Source organism: Haliaeetus leucocephalus, unplaced genomic scaffold (assembly GCF_000737465.1).
Source record: "Haliaeetus leucocephalus isolate CR32 unplaced genomic scaffold, Haliaeetus_leucocephalus-4.0 Scaffold295, whole genome shotgun sequence".
In the NCBI taxonomy this organism is placed as follows: domain Eukaryota; kingdom Metazoa; phylum Chordata; class Aves; order Accipitriformes; family Accipitridae; genus Haliaeetus; species Haliaeetus leucocephalus.
The window spans coordinates 9,873,092-9,892,811 of NW_010972731.1; the positions used below are offsets into that span (position 1 = coordinate 9,873,092).

General features: G+C 50.2%; 1 protein-coding gene across 3 annotated transcripts; it reads right to left on the reverse strand.

Moving 5' to 3' along the window:
• Positions 1-1,359: 1,359 nt before the first annotated feature.
• SCNN1B (sodium channel, non-voltage-gated 1, beta subunit) lies at positions 1,360-14,118 on the reverse strand. Of its 3 annotated transcripts, none has more exons than XM_010570519.1 (13): positions 13,808-14,118; positions 12,712-12,918; positions 12,462-12,537; positions 11,001-11,194; positions 10,029-10,132; positions 9,394-9,557; positions 8,828-8,935; positions 5,735-5,852; positions 4,925-5,000; positions 4,678-4,735; positions 3,349-3,410; positions 2,364-2,439; positions 1,360-1,891 (listed from the first exon to the last, which is right to left on the reverse strand). In XM_010570519.1, the coding sequence occupies exons 1-13, from the start codon at positions 14,116-14,118 to the stop codon at positions 1,526-1,528; spliced, it is 1,920 nt and encodes a 639-aa protein (XP_010568821.1). In that variant the 3' UTR covers positions 1,360-1,525. The 3 variants fall into 3 exon arrangements, with proteins under 3 accessions (XP_010568821.1, XP_010568820.1, XP_010568822.1); XM_010570518.1 differs by having other exon boundaries at positions 12,462-12,544; positions 12,707-12,918; XM_010570520.1 differs by having other exon boundaries at positions 12,462-12,490; positions 12,665-12,918.
• Between the last annotated feature and the right edge of the window lie 5,602 nt (positions 14,119-19,720).

The following is a 19,720-nucleotide window of genomic DNA, read 5'->3' on the forward strand; positions in this document are numbered from 1 at the left end:
TCAAAACTTTATTTTAAGTTGCCCTTACTTTTGGAGCTAATCATAAAATTTAAAAAATTCATTAATCAAGTCTTATGAAATTAAGACTGCAGGTATTCTACGCATTATTATCTTGTAACTGTACAGCAGCAGCATTAGACCAGCTGTACACCAGTAATTAAGGGTTTGACTTTTTCAATGAATTTTGAACACAGAATTTCCCCCGTGTGCCAGCAGCATCTCACCCGGCAGATCGTCCCCCAGTTCCTTGGTCCTGCTGGTGGTGGTCATCAGCAACGAGACCCACCACTTCCATCACCGCTGAGGGGAGATGGAGAGACCCTCAGCAAGCTCTGCGCAGGCAGCTCTGCACCCAGAGCACCCTGTGCTTGCGGAGCTTCAAGCAGAGAAGGACCGTGGACCCCCCTCACCGCCACAGCTGCCCCCACCTCCCTGCGCTCGCACTGTGCTGGGCGCTGTGCCCAGAACATCGGGTTCCCAGTCGCGTGATTTAACTAGATGATCGTGTTTCCTCTTAAAGTTTTGCAAAAGTACTTCAGTAAGGCAGGTTCTGGTGGGTTGTGATGGGCTTCTGGGAAAGCCGGGGGCAGGGGCCAGGCAAACTCGCTGCCCCACTCAGCCCACCCCCATGGGGACCACCCAACCCCCCGGCCACCCTCACATCAGGGTGAGCCCAGCACCCCCTCTTCTTGCAGGGTGCTGCCATCAGCCTTTTGCCAGCACTGAACTGTACCCACTGCCAACGGGAAACTTAAAGGCAACTTTTAAATTAATTTATTTATTGCGAAGAGAGGTACTGTTAAATGGCTGGCACTTCCTCCCCACACCTGAATCTTTCTGGAGGCTGGAGTGTTTATCTCCGACACACGTTAACAGCCGTCCCCACCTGCGGCGTAAGCGTTAACAAGCCCTGAGCAGCAAACACAAACAGAGCACTCGCAGGCTCCAGAAGCAAAGGGAATGTTTTTCTTTCACTCTGTTTCCGTTGTAGTTGTTTAGCAGTGGAAATACTGCAACCTCAGAAGTCAAAAGTAGCTTGGGTCCCAACCCGAGGGTCCGACCCATGATGCAGCACAGCTGCAGCACACAGGGTGCCATGTCTCAGCATCCCCCAGGCCACGGCCATGCATCCACCGTCGGGACGTCCTGGCCTCCCCCCAGCACCCCCTGCCTCACCACTCCCTGCCAGCGCTGCCGCAGCCCTGCCTTGTCCCCCGGCTGCAGCCCTCCAGGGCTGCCACCACCCCGCTCTTCTCATGAGGACGTGCTTCCCACCCACGTGTTAAAAAGAAACGGCGACTTATGATTATATAGCAATACCGATGTATACAAGCCAGAGCCTGAACGCCAACTCTATAAGGTTTATTAGCCAGAGCTCCTTCACAGTGAACCGTCAGGGAGGGGAGCACAGCCAGGGCTTTTTAGTTCCTCCCTAATTTCGATAAAGAGTAGGAGATTGCTCAGCAAGTGACAAACTGAGCACGGTGATGGCAGCTTGCCATCAGGAGGTGCCGGGGCGTGCTGCTCACTCAGTTTCTGCGTCGCTGTCAGGACCGAGGACGTCGAGGGGCTGCACGCGCAGCGAGTCGTAGTTGGGCGGGGGGGTGCCGGGCTCGGGGGGCAGCGCCTCGTCCCTGGGGAGGGCACCCGCGTCCTCGTGCTGGAAGCCCAGGTTGGTGTGAGCCTCCACCAGCTCCGACACCGTCGGGGGCGCGTCCGGGTACCGTGCCTGCGCCCGCTTCTGCTTCAGGCCTTTGCACCAGCTGATCACGTTAATGACGGTGATCCACAGTGAGTCGATGATGATTTCCCCGAACTCGATGAGGCACAGCACCGAGCCCCCCATCCAGAACCCGAACTGGCCTCCCAGGCTCGACAGCAGCCAAACGATCTGTGGGGAGGGGAGCAGAGCGAGCTGAGGCGGCGGACCCCCGTCCCTCATCAGCTCCCGCCGATCACCCCATGTGCTGTGCCGAGTGGCTGATGCCGCTGCCCCTCCTGCCCCCAGGACCTGCCTGCCGAGTCCCTCGCCTTGCGGGTGCTGCCCTGGAGGGGCTGCGCTCCCCGGTGCTGCGTCCCAGTGCCCTGCCCCGCACTGGCAACTGGGACGGGAGGTGGAGAGTAGGAATGAACCGGGGGCTGCAAACTGGACAGCGGAGGCGGCTTTGTCCGCTTCCTCGCAGCGGATGGGTGAAGCGGCAGCACCGAAGGACTCGGCAGACTATCCCGGTGAGGAACATCTCTGGACAGGGCTGATCAGCCCTGAGGAGCCGAGCCCTGCCTGTGCATCCAGGGTGGCTTGTTTCTGCGTCCACTCGCAGCACGTTGCGGCACCGGGCAGAAGGGCAGGGATGGGCACTCACCGTTGTGGCAGCAGACTCTGAGATGGTGCGGTAGTTGTACTCCTGGAAGTAAATGTTCAGCTTGATGATCCCATTTCTGTAAGGGACAAACAGCAGCTCAGCGCAGAGCCGGGCTGTGGGCATCCCGTGTCTCTGCTCCAACGCCTGCCCACGGGAAGGGCTGCGCGCAGCCTGCCCGGAGCTGCTCACGAGTGCCCACTGAAACTTCTGTCTGGCACATGGAAGAAGTTAAAAAGTGCCACTGACTGCGAAGGGAAGAGACACGGTTCTGAAGTTCCTCCTGAAGAAGTGCTTGGGTATCTGGAAGCTTCTCTGGGGCTGTTTGCTTTGTTTTTCCCAACTGCCCTGGTTGGTCTAGAGGGGCCATTGCCCCTCTTCAATGCCCTGCACCTCATGTTCCTCTGCATGGACAGAGCGGCTGCATCACGATGGACCGTGTTACAGGGGGCTTAATGTGTACAGATCAGCCAATAGCTGTGAAACTATTTCTTGCTTCTCTCAGTTTTTTTTTCCTTGAGGGAAAACCCCTCCTCTTTTCCCCCTAATTCAGGGTTTAGGTTCTCAAAGGGTAACTTACCAGTTACCCTAATTTTGGTGCATCCCCCTTACTGCTGCTGCTGTTGGCAGATTCAGATGTAAGTATAAAGGGATGAATGTTACGATTCAGGAGCTGGGCCCAGGCAATTCACAGCTTCAGAGCTTCCAGACTCCTACATGCAACTGATTAGAGGTGCTGCTGTTAATGCTGATTTTAAGTTAACTGTACGTTTGAGTTTCTCTGACCCAATTTGTCATTATGGAGAGTAAAGGATATGCATGAAGTACGTTTCAGATTTGCTTTATGTATCTTCCAGGCAAACACGTGCCAAATCTTGTCCTCCCTTTCCATTAGCACATGTGTGCTCTGGCCCATCGCCAAGGTTCATGTTAATCTAATGTTAACAGGCTCAAAAGAGAAGATAAAGTGGTTGTTCCTTTCACTTACCTGTCCAGAGTCACATTTGTTGACATATCTCTTTCATAAGACAGAATATGGAAAATCCAGTCCTAGGAAAACAAAATTTATTGAGAACTGAGCAGAAGCATCCTCACTGGGCACCTGCTAGGGCAGGAACCCATGGGAGTCACATAGTCCTGACTAGTCCTGTTTTAATCCAGCTCTATTGGATTAAAAGCATGGGAAAATACCGAGTAATGTGTTCAACTAGTGTCATCCACCCCAATCCCACTCTGTGGTTATTTGGGGGTTACAGCATCTCCCCACCCTGCCTCAACCAGGTCTGACATTGCATTCATGGATGATGTCAAGTGTCCATTGGGGCTGCAGGTGCACTTTGCTTCAATGGTGCGAGTCTGTAAGTCACTGGTTTGGTGTGCTTCTAGCAAGGCAACGGCAGTTACCAGGAGCTTGGGACAGGAGGCGACGCCTGTTTACCCATCCATAGCTCCTATGTTTGGCAAGTTGTAGATGCCTTTGCTCAAGTGCACTTTTGCTATGGCTGCACTCGTGCTGCGATAGCCAAGTTATGCTGGCTGCAGCTTTACCGATTCAGGATTAAATATTACTATTATAAAAATAAAGTTCTTCTGTAGGAGATACGTGCAAAGTCCTTGGCAGCCACATGCTAGGATAAATTGGATGTGCGTTGGAAATCTCCTTTGAAATCGATTCTAACCAATGCAGTCATGAGACATCCCATACTTAGCAGGGTATGGCTTGGGGATGCTGCCTGCGTGGAGGAAGATGCTGTACGTTCATCTGTGATGCTGTGGGAATACTACACAATGGAGAGTCATCTGGAGAGAACAGTCATGCAAGCAAAGGCCTGCAGTGTACGTGGGTACCGAGAGGTAGGGCTGCACACTTAGTTTGACGCTGGCTAGTCTTTAGCATGTAATGCCTGATCCAAACGGAGTATTCATTTCTCCTTAGGGAGCCCATGAGATGTTATCTCATCCTTCTGCCTCAGCCTACCCTCACACTGTACAAAGGGTGCTCTAGTTTTGGGTGTCCTGAAACAGCATGAAATCCTGGTCCTGTGTTCTGTCCCAGGCAGCCTCCAGCCCCCCGGTAAGCGGGTGAAGCAAGTGTGCTGCAGACCTGAACCAGTGCTCGGGGAGGAGGAGCTGCCATGGGGGAGTCCCTCCTCCGGGCACGTGCCCCAGTGCTGCTGCTTGTTTGCATGCTGAAAATGTGTAATTTAGCAAAGAGGCACTTGCTACCTGGACATTAGCTCTGAAAATACCTAGTGATTCATGTGGCTAAGAACAGGTAATTATTAATGTATGTTTCAAAACAAGAAATCAGTGTTACCTCTGAAGCTTCAGAGGGCCAGTCTGCCATGGAGATGGTCATCTTATACTGCGTGTCGCTGGAGAGAGGAAAGGAGAGCATTAGTACAGAGGATCCGGCTTCTCTGAAGTCACTGGAACTTCAGGTGTCATGCAGAAAAGCAGCCCCGTGTGATTTGCTGCCATTTTAGAAAGGTCAGAATTGATGGGAGACAAAATGTAGGATCCCCTCCACCTTTACAGCTGCCAGGAATGGCTTAGGTACTTACTTGCACGTTTCCTTACAAGAGTCAATACAAATCTGTCTGTGTGTTATACTTGATCTCAGTGATGAATAGCAATATGCTGTTTGGTGAAAACAAAAAATCAAAGCACCTGTTTAGATAAGGACCCTGCTTACTGGGTTATATCAGTTTCATTTAATAAAATAAATATTTAGGTATGAACCTGCTGCACAAGTTTGCTGTCTTCCCCGCTAACCTTCCTTTCCTTGAGAAACTCAGGCAAAGCGGTCAGACAATTTAATAATAAATTAAAAATAAATTTTAATTTTCTGCAGACAGTTTCTATAGGGTTAGCTTGCCCGATGGCAGTGGTTTTGGCACAGCCCTGGCCAGTGGCAGGGGTAGGAGGGCGGCTGCCTGCCGGAGCTGCCCATGCAGAGCCGGCTCACCAGCCTCTGCCTGCCCGCGAGCTTCCTCGCAGGAGCCCATCGCCCCTGCCCAGGCCAGCTTGTCTCAGCACCCAAACTCTTGAGGCGCGGAGGCCTGGAGCGTCACCCCTTTTCCTCTCCCTTTGGTACCCAGAGGCTCCCGTTACCTTCCCCGGCTGGAGCTGGCTGTCTGGGAGAGCCCTGCCCTGGGGCAGCGCAGATGCTGAGGCCCCTCAGCCCATGGCCAGGACCAAGATTTTGCCCCCTCTCCCCAGCACTGACCCCAACGGCCACGGGGAGACGTTACACAGGCAAAAGCCATTCACCTGTTGCATTTACAACAGCAATAAAGCTCGCGTCCGCTCCCCCCTTCCTGCGTGCCAGGACCCTGGGAAGGCTGTGCAAATAGTTTTGTTCATGTTCTTACCCCAACCTGGGTTATCTTCGTTATTGCAATAATTTACCCCCTCAGGTAAAGGAAACATATAGTGACCACATCCACAGATTTCAGTCATGTGATTTTGGAAACAAGAGCGCAGGCAAGCCTGAAAAAGGGAAGAGGGACCTGCTTAGATGTGGGCTGAGCCCCCCTGCCCACCTCTGTGCCTCTGGAGTCTATGCTGGCTATGAGAATCACTCAGTTCCGAGGTATTTTCTCTCTTTTGCATTGAACAGATGATTTTGTGGCCGCACACAGAAAAGGCTGAAGCCACAGAGGGAGTGGGTGCTGCTGGAGCCCATCCCTGCGCAAATGCCTCCTCCAGCATGCACTGAGCATCGCCGTCGCTCTGGAAGCCTGTCACAACTGACACTGGTTTTACAATGGCGAGACAAGGCAGGTGGATAAGCTGCCATGTGTAGAGTTGCACTGCAGTTACGATTTCTTTATGATGCATTTTTACTACCACTCCTGGGGATTTTAAGGCACATCCTAGTTGTGAGCTGCCCGTGGGTAAGTCACCTTGCAGGAGCAGAAGGGACCTCAGTGCCTGCTCCCAATTGCGTGAGAAACTGCTCATTTCTTAACTATTTTAGGGCTTCGTGGAAGTAATATGAAGTTTCCAAAAAGGAATAAAAATGTTCTCCTACACCCATAGACACTGCTGTTGTCTCCAGGCTTTATATGACATACTGACAAAGGGCTGGTTTCCACTTTAAAGCCAGGACTCTAAAAATACTTCAACATAAAGAGCAGGTTTTAGAAACCTGAATTATCTTATCTGTGCATCTGCTTCTCTCCTTGAAAGGATTGCAGCCGCAGCTTCGGCAGCATGTGAGCCAGGCTGCAGCACTGCCATTAGCTTAGTGAGGCATGAAGTTAATCATCTGAGATTGGAGTGGGATTCTGGACGAAACAGTGCACAAAGCAATAACAAAGTCTATGAAAAGATAATTAAATTTAACAGTTCCAGCTAGGTAGAACAACCAGAGAATTTCTGTGTGATACAAAATGCTTACAGAGTTCACTGCAATCAGGGAGTGATGGAAAAGCCTGATTTTTCTGAGAGGTCTCTGAAGTGACGTGGATTATGTGGACATAGAGCCCCAGTCAGCATTTAGCAACTTTTAAGTAATAATGCAATCATTTCAAGTATTTGCTTAAGCCTTATACAAGCATCTTAAGAAGTAGGGTAAAGTGGTCCAACTGTTATAATTATATAAAGGCAGAAATATAAAAAAACCCTGCTAGACTGAAGCCCTCCCACCTGTCTGGGGTGTATTCTTCAGGCTTTTGCAAATAACCCCCAAAATGGTTTTGATGGTTTCCTTATTGCCAGATCTCACCCTCCAGAAATGCTTCTCCCTTATGTTATAGCCTGTTACAAATTAACCAGTGCTTAATGTTTACACTATATTTTTCTACAGTTTCAAGGTTTACAAACACTCAACTTTCTCATCCCAATGTTAAAGCAAAGAAAAGGCAAAGGTCTGTCTTCATTTCCTATACAAAACAAGCAGGCATTTTCAGGGTGAAAAATGACTTAATTCCCTTAAAGAGAAAAGGATTAAAAAGAGTAGGAGTGTTCAGGAGAGGAATCCCTCCTGTATATTCCTCTCCTGCCAGGGATAAATATTACTCGTGCACACAAAATAGGAGCTACTGTGCACATTAGAGCAGTGCCATGGCTCAAACCCGAAGCACAATAGCTCTCCGAATAGCTGTTAGTCTCCCAGCGCACCCCAAGCAGCAGAAGCCAGTCTAGCTCCTGGAAAGTGTCACATTAACATCTCGGCAAAAGCTTCCCAGAGCCGCGGTGGCCGTTGATGCTGCAGGATGGTGCCCGCGGTTGCTGCGGACAGAGCAGTTTTGCTGTCCCCATTGCAGCGGCACACGCAGCTACGGCGATTGCTCAAAACACCCTTGAGTTTAGAGTGGTTAGCCTGTTGGACATGGGGAGTAACTAGAGTCTAGCCCTTGCTGGTTGATCTACCTATAATTAAAAGATTTCAGCCAAGCATGGAAATTGTAGGGGAAAAAAAGATATTCTCGCAGCTGAAAAAGAAATGAATTGCCTTAATGACATGGCATGAGCAGTTACCCTTTTTAAAGGAGAAAAACTGCTCTGCAACCTCCTGGGGCTGAGGTGGGCAGCCAGCAGAGGAGCGTCGGGCTAACGCTGTGCCGGCAGCCATCCAGGAGCAGGTCGGGTCCCCGGGGAGGAAGGGGAGATCAACGCTCCCAACGGGACACTCTGGAAGATGTATTTTCCCAGCATTTCTTACATTATTAAGGAACCAGCATTAGCCAAAGCTATCAGGAGTTTCAGTCCATTTCAGCTGCTCTCCCCTGCACTGAAGGAGGGGGCTGCCTCCTGACCCTGCCACCCTGGGGCTCCAGTGGTCCCCAGTGCCTCCCAGTGAAACCAGTGCAGGGAGGGAGTGAGACTGGGCAGGATGGGGGCACGAGGTCTCCTTGGCTGGCGCTGCGGTTCTGCCCTCCAAGCCGAGGCAGTAACCGACCGGTGTGTGACGGCAGCTGGGGCTGCTCAGGGAGCCAAAAGGGGGGGAATCTGAAGAGCCAGCGGTTTTTAAGGGACGGAGGGGCCCAGGCGCACCCTGTTCTCGTTTTGCCTGGTCTTCAGGATGAGAGGGAACCCTCCGCTTTGGGGAGCTGAGCACCGAGGTGACAGGGTATGAGGAAAGGACCAGCATTAAACTGTGGTCATATGTGAAGGTAAAAATATTTGGGTTTTTTGTCTGCAAATTAGCACTTTGCTGGTAGGTCTCACCTAGCAGGGTCCCGTGTAACAACAGAGATCCTGGGGAGGTTTGCTGTGGTTTGGCTTTTGAGAAAATTATGATTTTCATCCTCTCAAAATGAAACAAAATTCCTACCTGGCTAAGGGAACAATAACTGCTGATGCCCTCTCCTTACCAGAAAAGAAGTTTCCTGTACTTGGGTTATGCTTTCTACTTCATCGTTGCTGATCCGCCAGCAATCCTGCATGCTAGTCAAAGATTTTAACTGCTTTGACAATTTTTCCTGAACAGTCTTGTTTGATTTAAAAATGTGTTTTACCTGGATGGAATAGGAAGTATTATACTGGCTATAGAGATTTTTTACGGGGACATCAGACCCATTATTGGTGCAGTCACTGTAGGGGTAGCCCATCCGTTCCAGTTCATCCTGAAAGAAGACCAAAACAGCAAACTTCAGCAGTTATCACTCCTCCCCAGGTCCCTGGTGCCTGTTTTCTAGAGACTCTGTAATTCCTGTATTCCCCGCTGACTTTGAAAAAAAATCAAAGACTCATAGGCAGCAGAGCTGAAAGAGATGCAGCCCATTCCCCAGGGTGGATTGAGGTAGATGAGGATGTTCAGGAGCAGTATGTTTTAGCAAGGCACCTTCTGACATGCTCAAGGAAGAGGGAACAATGACCTGAGCTCAATATTTTGGCTTCAATAAAGCACTTTGCCAGGACAGTTACATAAAAGCCTCCATAAACTGTTCCAGCCCACAGCTAGTGTATATCTTGACTCTTTTGGTTTGAGCCAGTTCAGCCAAGACTTAAAACAAACTTGGTTGCAGTCCCATCAGATAACATTATTCTCAGACAATCTGCTCTAGAGGAATGCCACACATACCACTAACACACCGATGGAGGTTTCTGTCCCCGCCATTGCATAGATGCCCTGATCCTTAAGGAAGGGGAAGCTCTTCTGTTGATGCAGCATGAGCCTGGCCCCGGCAGCGGATGACAGGTAGGGGATATAGTCTTGCTGACTGATGTCCAGAATTAACTTCAGCCCTGGGACAACAAACAAAACAGGACAGGAATTGTATCAAAATGTGGGTCTTTGGAAAAAAAAAGAGTCTATTTTCTTTTCACTGTGCACAAAGATCTCTGCCCCTGGGGGAGGAGCCAGGGTCTGGCTGTCATGTCAGCCTTGCATGTGCATAAACACACATGATGGCGAATGCACAGGATGGAAATATCTGAGTGAATATTCAGACATTGCCTCAGAGATTTTGGCTATCTAGATGTTACACTTCTGCTAAGTAACATCTGTAGTCACATCACTTGTTTCCATGTGGCACGTTTCCCTTTTAGGGGCTTATCCCCTCCCAGAAAACTGTTACTCCCTGCTGTAGTGCTCCAGAGACACAGAAATAGTAAATCTGTTATATCCAACAGAAATGGCCACTGAGAGACAGAATAACTAACTCCCAGCACTTCTGCTCCCTTAGCTCCTTCCTCCTTAGCAGACCTCTCTCTTACCAAACTCGGCTCCAGGGTTGGAGGAATTCAAAGCCTCTTCGTCCATGCCCCAGTTAAAGATGTAGCAGTTACCATGGTCTGGGTGATAGATTTGGGTGAAATTCCTGGAAGAATCATGCACATAAAACTGTGACTCTCGAGGAGGACTAAAGGGTTATAAAAAATGCATCTGGTGGAACCGGTGCTTGGCAGCTACATCTGGGATTCACTTTAAATTGCTTCTTTTGTTGAATGCCTGTGTAGAAATTTCAGCTGATATAATTTCAATCAATCTGCTGTTGAAAAAAAAGCAAAGCAAGGTACTGGTGTGTACTGAGACACAGCCACTGGGGGTAACGCTTTGTCGGAATGGAAAGGAATCATCCGTCACACAGAAGAGAGAAATAATTGCTTGATCTGAGCTATGGTAACAGGTTTTGGCTGGTGTTACATCTCGTTCTTTGACAGCAATTCTCTGTTGCCCTCTTTGCAGAAGGGGCAGGACTCCTCACAGCCTGGGCTGCTGCTGTGCGCTCATGTTTCTCAAAACTAGATATATAAATTTGGCATTCACAAGAAACAACGATGGCTAAAATGCATTTCTCCAAGCCTTGTGTAAAACAAGGGGGGGCTGTAACTGGGGGCTGCACTGCTGCACCAGGGGTACACTGACTCAGCACCTGGGCTGGCAGCTGGTTATCACTAAAAACCCTGGGAAGGTCCCATGGATGCTGTTAGTCTCAATGTGTCATGAGCAAAACAGCCCATCCAAACCTGAAACTCATGCAGCACTATTCCAAAAGAACCTGTTTCAGCCAGGATCACATCCAGAAACCCTCTGGGAAACATTGTTAAGAGTTAAGAACCAGCAGAAATCACTGTATTAACTGAAACATGCCTTAAAAAGAGAAAAGAAAGAGGCTGTCATGCCTTTAGTGTCCTGTACCATTCCTGGTGTGACAGAAAAGGGCAGGGAGCTCGGTATGCACCTACTTGTAGTTGCAGGGTTCGGCCCCATAGAGACACGCCAGGATCATGTCTTCTGCCTGGTAGCCCATCCTGATTCTCTCTTGCAGAGGGACTTTGGAGAGGATGCTGGTGGACTGCAGGATGTACCACTCGGTCACCGCCTGCGCCGCGCTGGTGAAGTTCCTGTAGGTGCAGTTGTCGGAGCCCTGATGGCTGCACTGGGGACACACAGCAGGCAGGTGTGAGCCCGTCCTGCAGCACGGGGCGGCAGGAGGGACCTACGGCATGAACCCCTTCTTCTTGCACACTCGGCTTGATGCCAGCCCTGCCTGCTGCTCGCAGGAGAAGGACAGGTACGGGCAAACGGGAGCTGTGGAGCCGGCTGTCACATCTGCCTGTGCTTACAGATGGGTCCCTCCCCAGGGAGATTTCCCAGCTGGCCACATTCTCCATCAGTCCCAGCATTACCTCCACAAACTTACAGAAAGCCTCACTTTTTGGCCAGTTCTTTAAGGCTGGAGTTGCCCCAGCTTCCAAGCTCTGGTCAGGCAGGGCCCCTGAAGCCTCTGTGGGAGCAGAGGGTGGGGGGTCGTGAGACCACCATGTGCCCCTGCACTGAGGACTGCAGCAGGAGAGGGACAGGGGCAGCGGCCCCCGTATTTTGGGTGCCAGATCTGAGAAAGACGTGAAGGTGACAGGGAGCCTGCACGGAGCACCCCTGCCCTGGCTCTGCCCTGGGCTCAGCCCGCAGCAGGGCTGCGCTGGGCAACCACAGAGGATGTACAGCGTTGTCCCCTGCGCTGTGGGCAGACTCTACTGATCAACGCTGTGCACATCTCAGTTACTGCCCATTGCTGCCCAGTGTTTCCAACATCCCTCTCACCAGAGGCTGACAGACCTGCTGGCAGGACCCGCTCCGTACCTCCGATGCAGTGCTAGGCTGCTACGCACTGTCAGTCCCTTTTTCCATGAGGAACGTGCTGATCTTACTGGTGTTATGCAGCTACCTAAAATTCATCACAGACTAACTTAACATGGCTCCTTGCTGGGCTTCCTTTCTTTTAGGAAGAAGTATATTTAGGGTATGATCCTGCTGCAGGCCCCATATGCAGAAATCCAGCAGCTTCAGCTGGGTGTCTGGCTGTGTATCCTGCAGGGGATCAGACCCCCCTCTGAAATTCTAAAAAATCTTAAAATACCTCTGTGCTGCCTTCCTCAGAAAAACAAGCAAACAGCCCTGGAGCCTTGAAATAATATGCCATAACTTGCAAACTGCCCTGTACCAAGGATGCCACCGGCACGGGCATCCCCCAGCCCTGGCCCTGGCCCCGGCCCCGGCATGGCTGGACCAGATGCTGGAGGCAGAGTGGCTGCAGGCAGCTGGTGGGGAAGAGATGCCGATCTCCGTGCTGCAGCCCTGCCAAGGGGCCCAGCGCTGCCCGTCCCTCACCCCTCTCCGGCTGCCTCCCCTGGGACCCCTCTCACCAGCTTCACCGCCAACTTGTACTTCTTTTCTTCCAACGTCGTGTTGGCTGGGGCAGGTGGAGCAGCGGTTTGGTTGCCCGCAGAGGTTTGGTTGCCCACAAAGGTTTGGTTGCCCACAAAGGTTTGGTTGCCCGCAGCGGTTTCGTCGCCCGCAGCGGTTTGGTCACCGGCAGAGGTTTGGTTGCCTGCAGCAGTTTGGTCGCCCGCAACGGTTTGGTTGCCCACAGTGGTTTGGTTGCCCCCAGCAGTCTGGTTGCTTTCAAAGATGTCCAGGATGACGGGGTTGTCTTTGTCGTGCTCATCAATGAGGACCAGGGGTATCTGGTGCCAGAGCCTCAGGTCGAGCGGTGGTGAAGCGTTCTCACTGCTGTTCCCCGGTGCAGGCTGCAGGATCCTTTCCAGCGCTGCTTCAATGAGCCTGTCCAGCTCTTTCAACAGATGCTTCACCTCTGAGTATCTGCAGGACAAAAGGCAGTTACCAGGCAGTGTCAAGGTGATGGGGATGAGCAGCAGCTCATCGCCACTCCACTGGCTTGGACCTTCCTGGGGACCTCAGCTCTCTGCCTGAAAGATTTACTGCAGAACGATGGGAGCCTCCATGCAGAGTTCATCCAGCTCAGACAGGGGAATCCCAGCAGCCTGCAACTGGGTGGAAAACCAGCAGGAGGATAAACAGAGAGTGCTACAGTGGTGAACCTGCCAGCGCAGAACCGAATTGGTTGTATTTCAGTAATTCACTATAGTTTACACAAAACATCTCTAGCAAGCAGAGAGAAAAAACAACCCCAAGGTAATTCCTGCGTGTTGGTTGAAAGCATCTTGTCTTGGGCTACACTATTGCATGGATATAAATTTAAAGCAGCTCTAACAAAAAATCAGTTACTCCTTTGAAATTACTATGGAGTTATATTACTGCAGCTCACAGCTGATACTACTGTTTAACCAGCTCTTAATGGCTGGAGTGTGAGCGATAAGAGGGACGTTCATGGCAAGGAAGGAGAAAGAAAGGAATTGTGGGGAAAGATCAAGAGACTGATTTTGGTTTTGACAAGTGAGTTGAACTTCGAGTTTTCCCTGAGCCAGGGAAAGTTTGCTGGGAGGCAACAACCACCATTAGATTAACTGATACAGTAAGGAAACCCAGGCAAACTCGCAGCACAGAACCCTCCTCTGAGCCATTCGCCCTCATATTGTTCTCCTTTATTTGGTTTTACTGCCACTTGGTGAGTCCACTGATGCTCCTAACATGATAGCTGAGACAGGAACAGGTCCACAGTACCTTACACTAGCAGTGTAACTGAGGGTGTTAAAGCACAACTGGGTAAATTAGGTGAAGAAAATCTTACTTGAAAGGGTTGGCATTGCAGACCGTGACTGCTGGGAACTTCATGGTCTTAAAGCCAATAGAGAGAGTTGAAGTGACGTTATAGGAGAGGTAGGTGTTGATGAGGATACCCCACTGCCAGAAGACCAGAGACGCAAAGAGCAGCGTTAAGAAGAACCAGATTAATTTCTTCTTTGGCCCTTCTTTGATGATGCGCTTCGGGCCGTGGGTGTTGGTGTTGTCGCAGTACCAGACCAGCAGCTCCTTGTAGGTGTAGCCAGGGCCCTTCTGCAGGCGGTGCAGCGCACGAACAAAGTACTTCTTCAGGTTCATGCCGCTGTTCGCAAGTGGGAGAAAAGACATCAGAACAGCTGTGTTGAAAGGCAAGGTTTGTGTTTTGCCAAGTACACTTGTATTGTCAGCAAAGCAGAACTGGAGTAATGTGATGGCCCGACTGTGGTTTTGTAACCCAGGAGAAATTCAGAGCAGATGTTCTGCAGGGTCATGGCGTGGCAGTGAAATGGCCCGGAGCCCCTCACCTCCTGAGAAGGTACAAGGGGGAGGTTTGTGCTGAGCGGTTCCAAAAGTGGCAAATGTTTTTCTCATGTCCCTTCCGGCCCCACGAGAGTGAAGTGACTTTGGACCTGCTGGACATGGCTCTGCCTGTGTGACTTACCAAGACCGGCCCTCGGGCTCTGCAGATGTTGCAATAACTAACCAGGTAACTTCTAGGAAGTTGGTTTTTTGTGTGCCAACTGGTACGTCTGTAACATTGTCTGAAACCTTTGCCAACGCTAGATGGACCAAGCAGTACACACATGAGCTGGTTTGAGCTAGAATTCAGGCTAACAGTGTTTAGTTTTCAAGCTAATATAGGGCTTAAGACAATTTTTCTTAAAAGTAAAAAGTATTACAGCGCACCAGGCTATTGGAGGGGGTAGGAGAAGAGGACCTGGAACAAGCAGCACCTTTCCCAGGACCAGGAATGCTGTTCAGTGCTGCTGCCCGCCGGAGGAAGGACAACGGGTTGGTTTTTTCCACCAAATTCCTTTGTCTTTCAGATACTATCGGTATGCTTCCACTGCTCATGTGAGGGATGCTGCATATTTTACATTCATATTGTGAGTAAATAGAACATTTTGTGCTGCTATGTTAAGGTGAGAATTTGTGTTACTAAATCTTAATATCCTGAGGCAGGATTTCAAAATAAACCCGAGTCAGCTGCTTACAACTTTTTTCAGATTTAAACTGGGAGAAAAGAATTAAAGATTAATGCTGCATATAACTCAGCATCCTAGAAGAATGAGTGCTGTAATAATACAGCAGTATGTCAATAATAAGCAGTACTCGGCAATGCAGAAACTAGATTAACATGAAGTTATTTGTCGCTAGACTGCCGAAGGTACAAGGGGAAGCTGAAGGGTGCACACAGGCCTCTCGGGGAGCAGGAGCAACTGTGTCCTTACTTTTCCAAAAAAAAAAAAAAAAGGTAATACTGATTCATTGGTTTATTGGCCAGATCTGCAAAATCTCCTGAGTAGTGTATACAGAGTTTGATAAAAGTATAAAGCCAATAGATTTTATGATGTCTCAGTCCATGATGCAAAGAGAGATGATGGGTTTCATTGCACACCCTATTACATGTGACGTTAGATGTAGTGAAGTCTCGATGGGAGAGTGCTTTGGAAAGAAGAAACTCCAGCTGCTTCCTCCAAGATTTGAGGGCAGGCTCTAGTCTCGTGTGAAAGCGTTTTGTTCCCCAAGGAACATGGGTCCTGCGACTCGGACCTCCTGGACCCCCCCCAGACCCTCAACCCACCAGCGCATCGTCAGCTCATCCTCCGTGAACTCGTGCCACAGAGGTTCTTGCCCACAGCTGCCTGCAGAAGGGTTTATTCACAGAAGGAGCTTACATTGCATCAGACATTTTCTGGCTTTTGGGCAGGACTATAACGAAAACAGGAGCAACGACCTTAGCCTCTGCTTAATTACCCATGGGGAAGACTTGAAAGACGCGCAGCCGTTCTGCCCAAGCCTTCTGCTGCCAGGTGTGAACACAAACCCATCTCAAGGCACAGCCTCAAGACTGGTCTCTGCTTTATAAAATAGTATCATCAAAATGCATTTAAATCCAGAGAGACTAGCAAGGCAAACTAGTAAATAATTTCTGCCTTTTAAGAAATCCAATAAATTACTTAGATTAGATTGAAATTTAAAACACACCTACACTGCACTGGGCAAAATCCAGCCCGGCTGGACCTGACTGGCCACATGCCCTGCAGCCTGTTTGCTCTGCTGCTTACAGACTGCGCCGGCCAAACACGGCGCGTGGGCTCCTGCTGAGCATCAGAGACCTGCCACGGAGAGATCCCGGTTTGTCGTACAGATCTTTGTGGGTTGCTCATCAACCTGACATTGCTGGAAGAAGTTATTTTTTCTTTTTATATTGTTTCTTGAAGCTGAATTTTAGCTTTTTTTTCCTGATGGCAATGTTGAGACACACACTTATGGGTTATGGAGCACTCACAGAGTAAAAGCTCTGCTTTCATAACTGAGTAAAGTGAGAGATACAGAATGGATAATTTTGATGCTGCTTTAACTTTGTTCATGGTTTTGCAGAAGTCATTGATACACTTGTTCTCCACCTTGAATTTATTTCCATTTAACCACCTAGCCTGAGAGTGCTCTTTGCAAAGTCATGGTATGCTTGCTAGTGATAGCAAGGGGAAGATGCTGTGCTAGAAAAGGAAGACCAGCTCCAAATCAGTTTTAAGCAAAGCTTGGAGTGCCTTCTATCTCACTTTATCTCTTCAGCTCACCTACCATAAAAACCCTGTGCTGAAGGGCAGCATTTTCACATTTTTTAAGTTAGATTCAGGCCACACTGTGGAAAATAAGATTAAACTAGTTTTTAGATATGTTTTAAACTGATTTAAGATGTTTTTTTCCCTCATGTCAAAGCTATGGTACCTGCTCTTTGTAAGTGCTGCTCTGTCCCACAGCCCCGCGGGGCACCTGCCAGGGGGAGCACAGGGATGGGGACAGGGACGGGGTCGGCTGGAAGAGCATCCTCAGGCAGGATGTCTGCAGCATCCCCTCCCTGCCATGAAACTTACGGAGCCCAAAATTAAAAAAAAGAAGTTAACAAAGGTGTGCTGGCAATACGGTCAAGCAGACAGTCACAGGTTTTACAGGGGATGTCTTAACATGGCAGCAGAGTGAAGGACCCAGGTTTATTCTTCCTTTAGGCATAAGCTGTGCTTTTAAATGGTCATTTGATAAAAGAAATGGCATTAAGCAAAAGCTGCGCTTGACCATACGGGGATGACTTTTTTCAATCTTTTTTTCTTACTTTAATAGTTTTCTTCTTACCTTTATTTCCAAAATGTTTCCGAATAGACTTCTTATTTCTTTCTCACTGCTGGATGCCACTCTGTGTGAGGCACCTTGCCCAATCGGAAGCCAAAGCCCCTGTTATGGGGGGCTCCTTGCCCCGGGCACAGAGGCTCAGTGCTCAGATGCCGTAGCTCTTTGGAGGGGGCTTGGTACTGGTTTTGGTGCCAGCCCGGAGTCTGTCCTGCTCTCTCCCATCAGCGGGCCAGACCTGGAGCAGAGAAGTGACAAGTGAGGGATGACAAGACTCACCCTCCATCAGTACACTGGTAACTGTCACCCCTTCCCAAAACCCCCTCTGGGGAAAGGCAGCGGAGGCAACAGTGGGACTGGAGCCGAGGAGGAGGAGATCAGGGCTGGGGGCTCAGGAGGAGCTTCCCCCTTGATGGACACGCAGCCTGGCTCCTGCTGGCGAGTGGCATGCAGGGCAGGCTCATGGTTACAAAAATCTGTCCCTGCTGCTGCCCTCAAATCCCCCGTTATTCATACAGCCTGTGAAGCTCGAGGGCCCAGACGTTTGGCAGCTCCCGGCTGCCGCTCACTGGTTTTATTTCTTGTTTGGCTGCTCCACTTCCAAGGCCTCGGTCAGGGAAGGGGAACACACACCCGTTAGGCTCCCTCACTCCTCCTTCTCCTTTGCATTTTTAATTGTCACACTGCTCCATTTGCAGAACTGGTCTGTAATGTGCAGGCAAGAACTGACTTTGTCTCCGTCGCAGGTGGTTCCAGGGAACCACTGCTGCTTCCCTCGCCACCTCCCCACCGCCGTGCTTTCCTCTGGGCTGCCCCTTGTCAGCACACTGGTGTCGCCTAAAATGTCTGTCAGGAGTTCACCCTAGGGACACGAGACTCCTGCAGTGCACAGGGTGCCACATGCCTCTCTCCTGGCAGTATCCACATCCCCATGATGACCAAAGCTGTCCTAAAAGCTACGTGCTCCTGGTTCTAATGTGGTTTTGCTTTGTGCTGCGAAGGAGGTGTCCCCACTGTCCCCCAGCAGCCGTGAGTCCAGCCCTGCATCCTCCCAGGTGAAACTCCTCCACCTTACGGGTGAGATCAGACTCCCACGTTACGAAATGATTACAATGGCTGTGTTGAATCTCCTCTGGGGTTTTCCTAGGGCAACTGCCACTTAAATGAAATAAAGACATAAGCAAAACTCAGCACGCTCCTGGAAGCTCCAGGGTGGTACCTTGGCTGCAAAACCACTTCAACGTAACCAGGCCTGATACTGCAATTATTCAGTACTTTCTATACTGGGGGACATAACAGTCATTCCTCTTTGATCACCAGCTGCTCATCTGCCATCTTCTCCAGAGCCTGATGAAAAGACCTTGTTTTCCTAGAGAAGACATTTCTGCTATTTAGTGGTACTTTTGCAAATTAGAGGAAACTTTTTTACTACATCACGAGTTTATTGGTTGGCAGTTAAAAGAGAAAATTGGAGCAGTAACGTGTCAGTGAGCAATGAAAGCCTCTCCTGCACCCGGGGTCACAGAGCGCCCAGCAGATGCTTTTTGCCTTGCTGCTGTGTGTGATGGGTGAGCGGCCGCCACAGGCAGCCGCCAGCTCAGGTGCCCACGGCCGCCGCCCGGATCCACGCAGGCGCCTGCAGGTCTCCAATCCCCACAGGCACGTGTACAGCACTCGAAGAGTATTTGCAGTTTGGAAGTTTAGATAGCATTTCCCTGACTCTGTGCTGTATGTTAGATGCTCCATCCCTTCCTCCCCCGCCTGCCTAACCCTGTGGTTCCTGTGATGTCCCTGTCTCCCAGGACGATGACAAGCCTTACTCCTCACGTGCCAGTAAGGTCACGTTGCTAAGGGTTAACTCTGCTGCTTGTGCAATGAACAATGTAAATCCTGGAATGTAAGTGGGGCAAAAAAAAAACCCCAGCAGCTCCTTCCTCACCTGCAGATCTCTTATTCTGCAATAAGGCCCATGTCCCGGAGAGGGATTATCCTTTGCCCTCACACCGGAGGCAGCAGCCTGGGGCGGGTGCACATTTCCCACAATAAAGTGTTGTGGGAAGTGACGGGACAGTGATATATTCAGAAAGCTGCGGTTTGCTTCCATGATAAGGGAGATTAAAGAAAACACTGTGTAAACAGAAGTTAAATAAGAACGACTACACTTGACTGCACACTGCGCACATCCAGAATACCCGACCAGCTCAAAAACCTGCACCGTTGTTGCAAAAGCGTGTAAAGATCGGGTCTGTATCAGTGCAGAAAGACCCCATGACCAAACTGAAGTATTTCATTCCTTACCCCTCCCCCTCCAAAAAAAAAAAAAAGAAATCAACAAAGGACTCCCCTTATTTTTTTCGCTTTAGAAACTGTATTAGGCCTTAAAACCGCATCCTCCGCTGCGAGAAGCGAGGGAAAAACCCCGAACTAACAAGGAAATGATATTTTACCTAACCCGCGCAGGTCCAGCCCCATCGCGCCGGTCCCTTCGGCACCGGACCGCCCCGGAGGGATGCTCGCGGGTGTCCGCCGGCGGGCATCCCTCCGGCGCGGTCCGGTGCCGAAGGGACCA

What these genes read in the sequence shown, in the direction of transcription:
- SCNN1B (XM_010570518.1), bottom strand. Translation starts at nt 14,118, where the DNA reads ATGAACCTGAAGAAGTACTTTGTTCGTGCGCTGCACCGCCTGCAGAAG. An exon ending in CCTCCATCGGTGTGTTAGTG is followed by an intron (nt 8,936 to 9,393) that starts GTATGTGTGGCA and finishes GTCTTCTTTCAG; the next exon opens with GATGAACTGGAACGGATGGG. An exon ending in TCTTGTAAGGAAACGTGCAA is followed by an intron (nt 4,736 to 4,924) that starts GTAAGTACCTAA and finishes TCCTCTCTCCAG; the next exon opens with CGACACGCAGTATAAGATGA.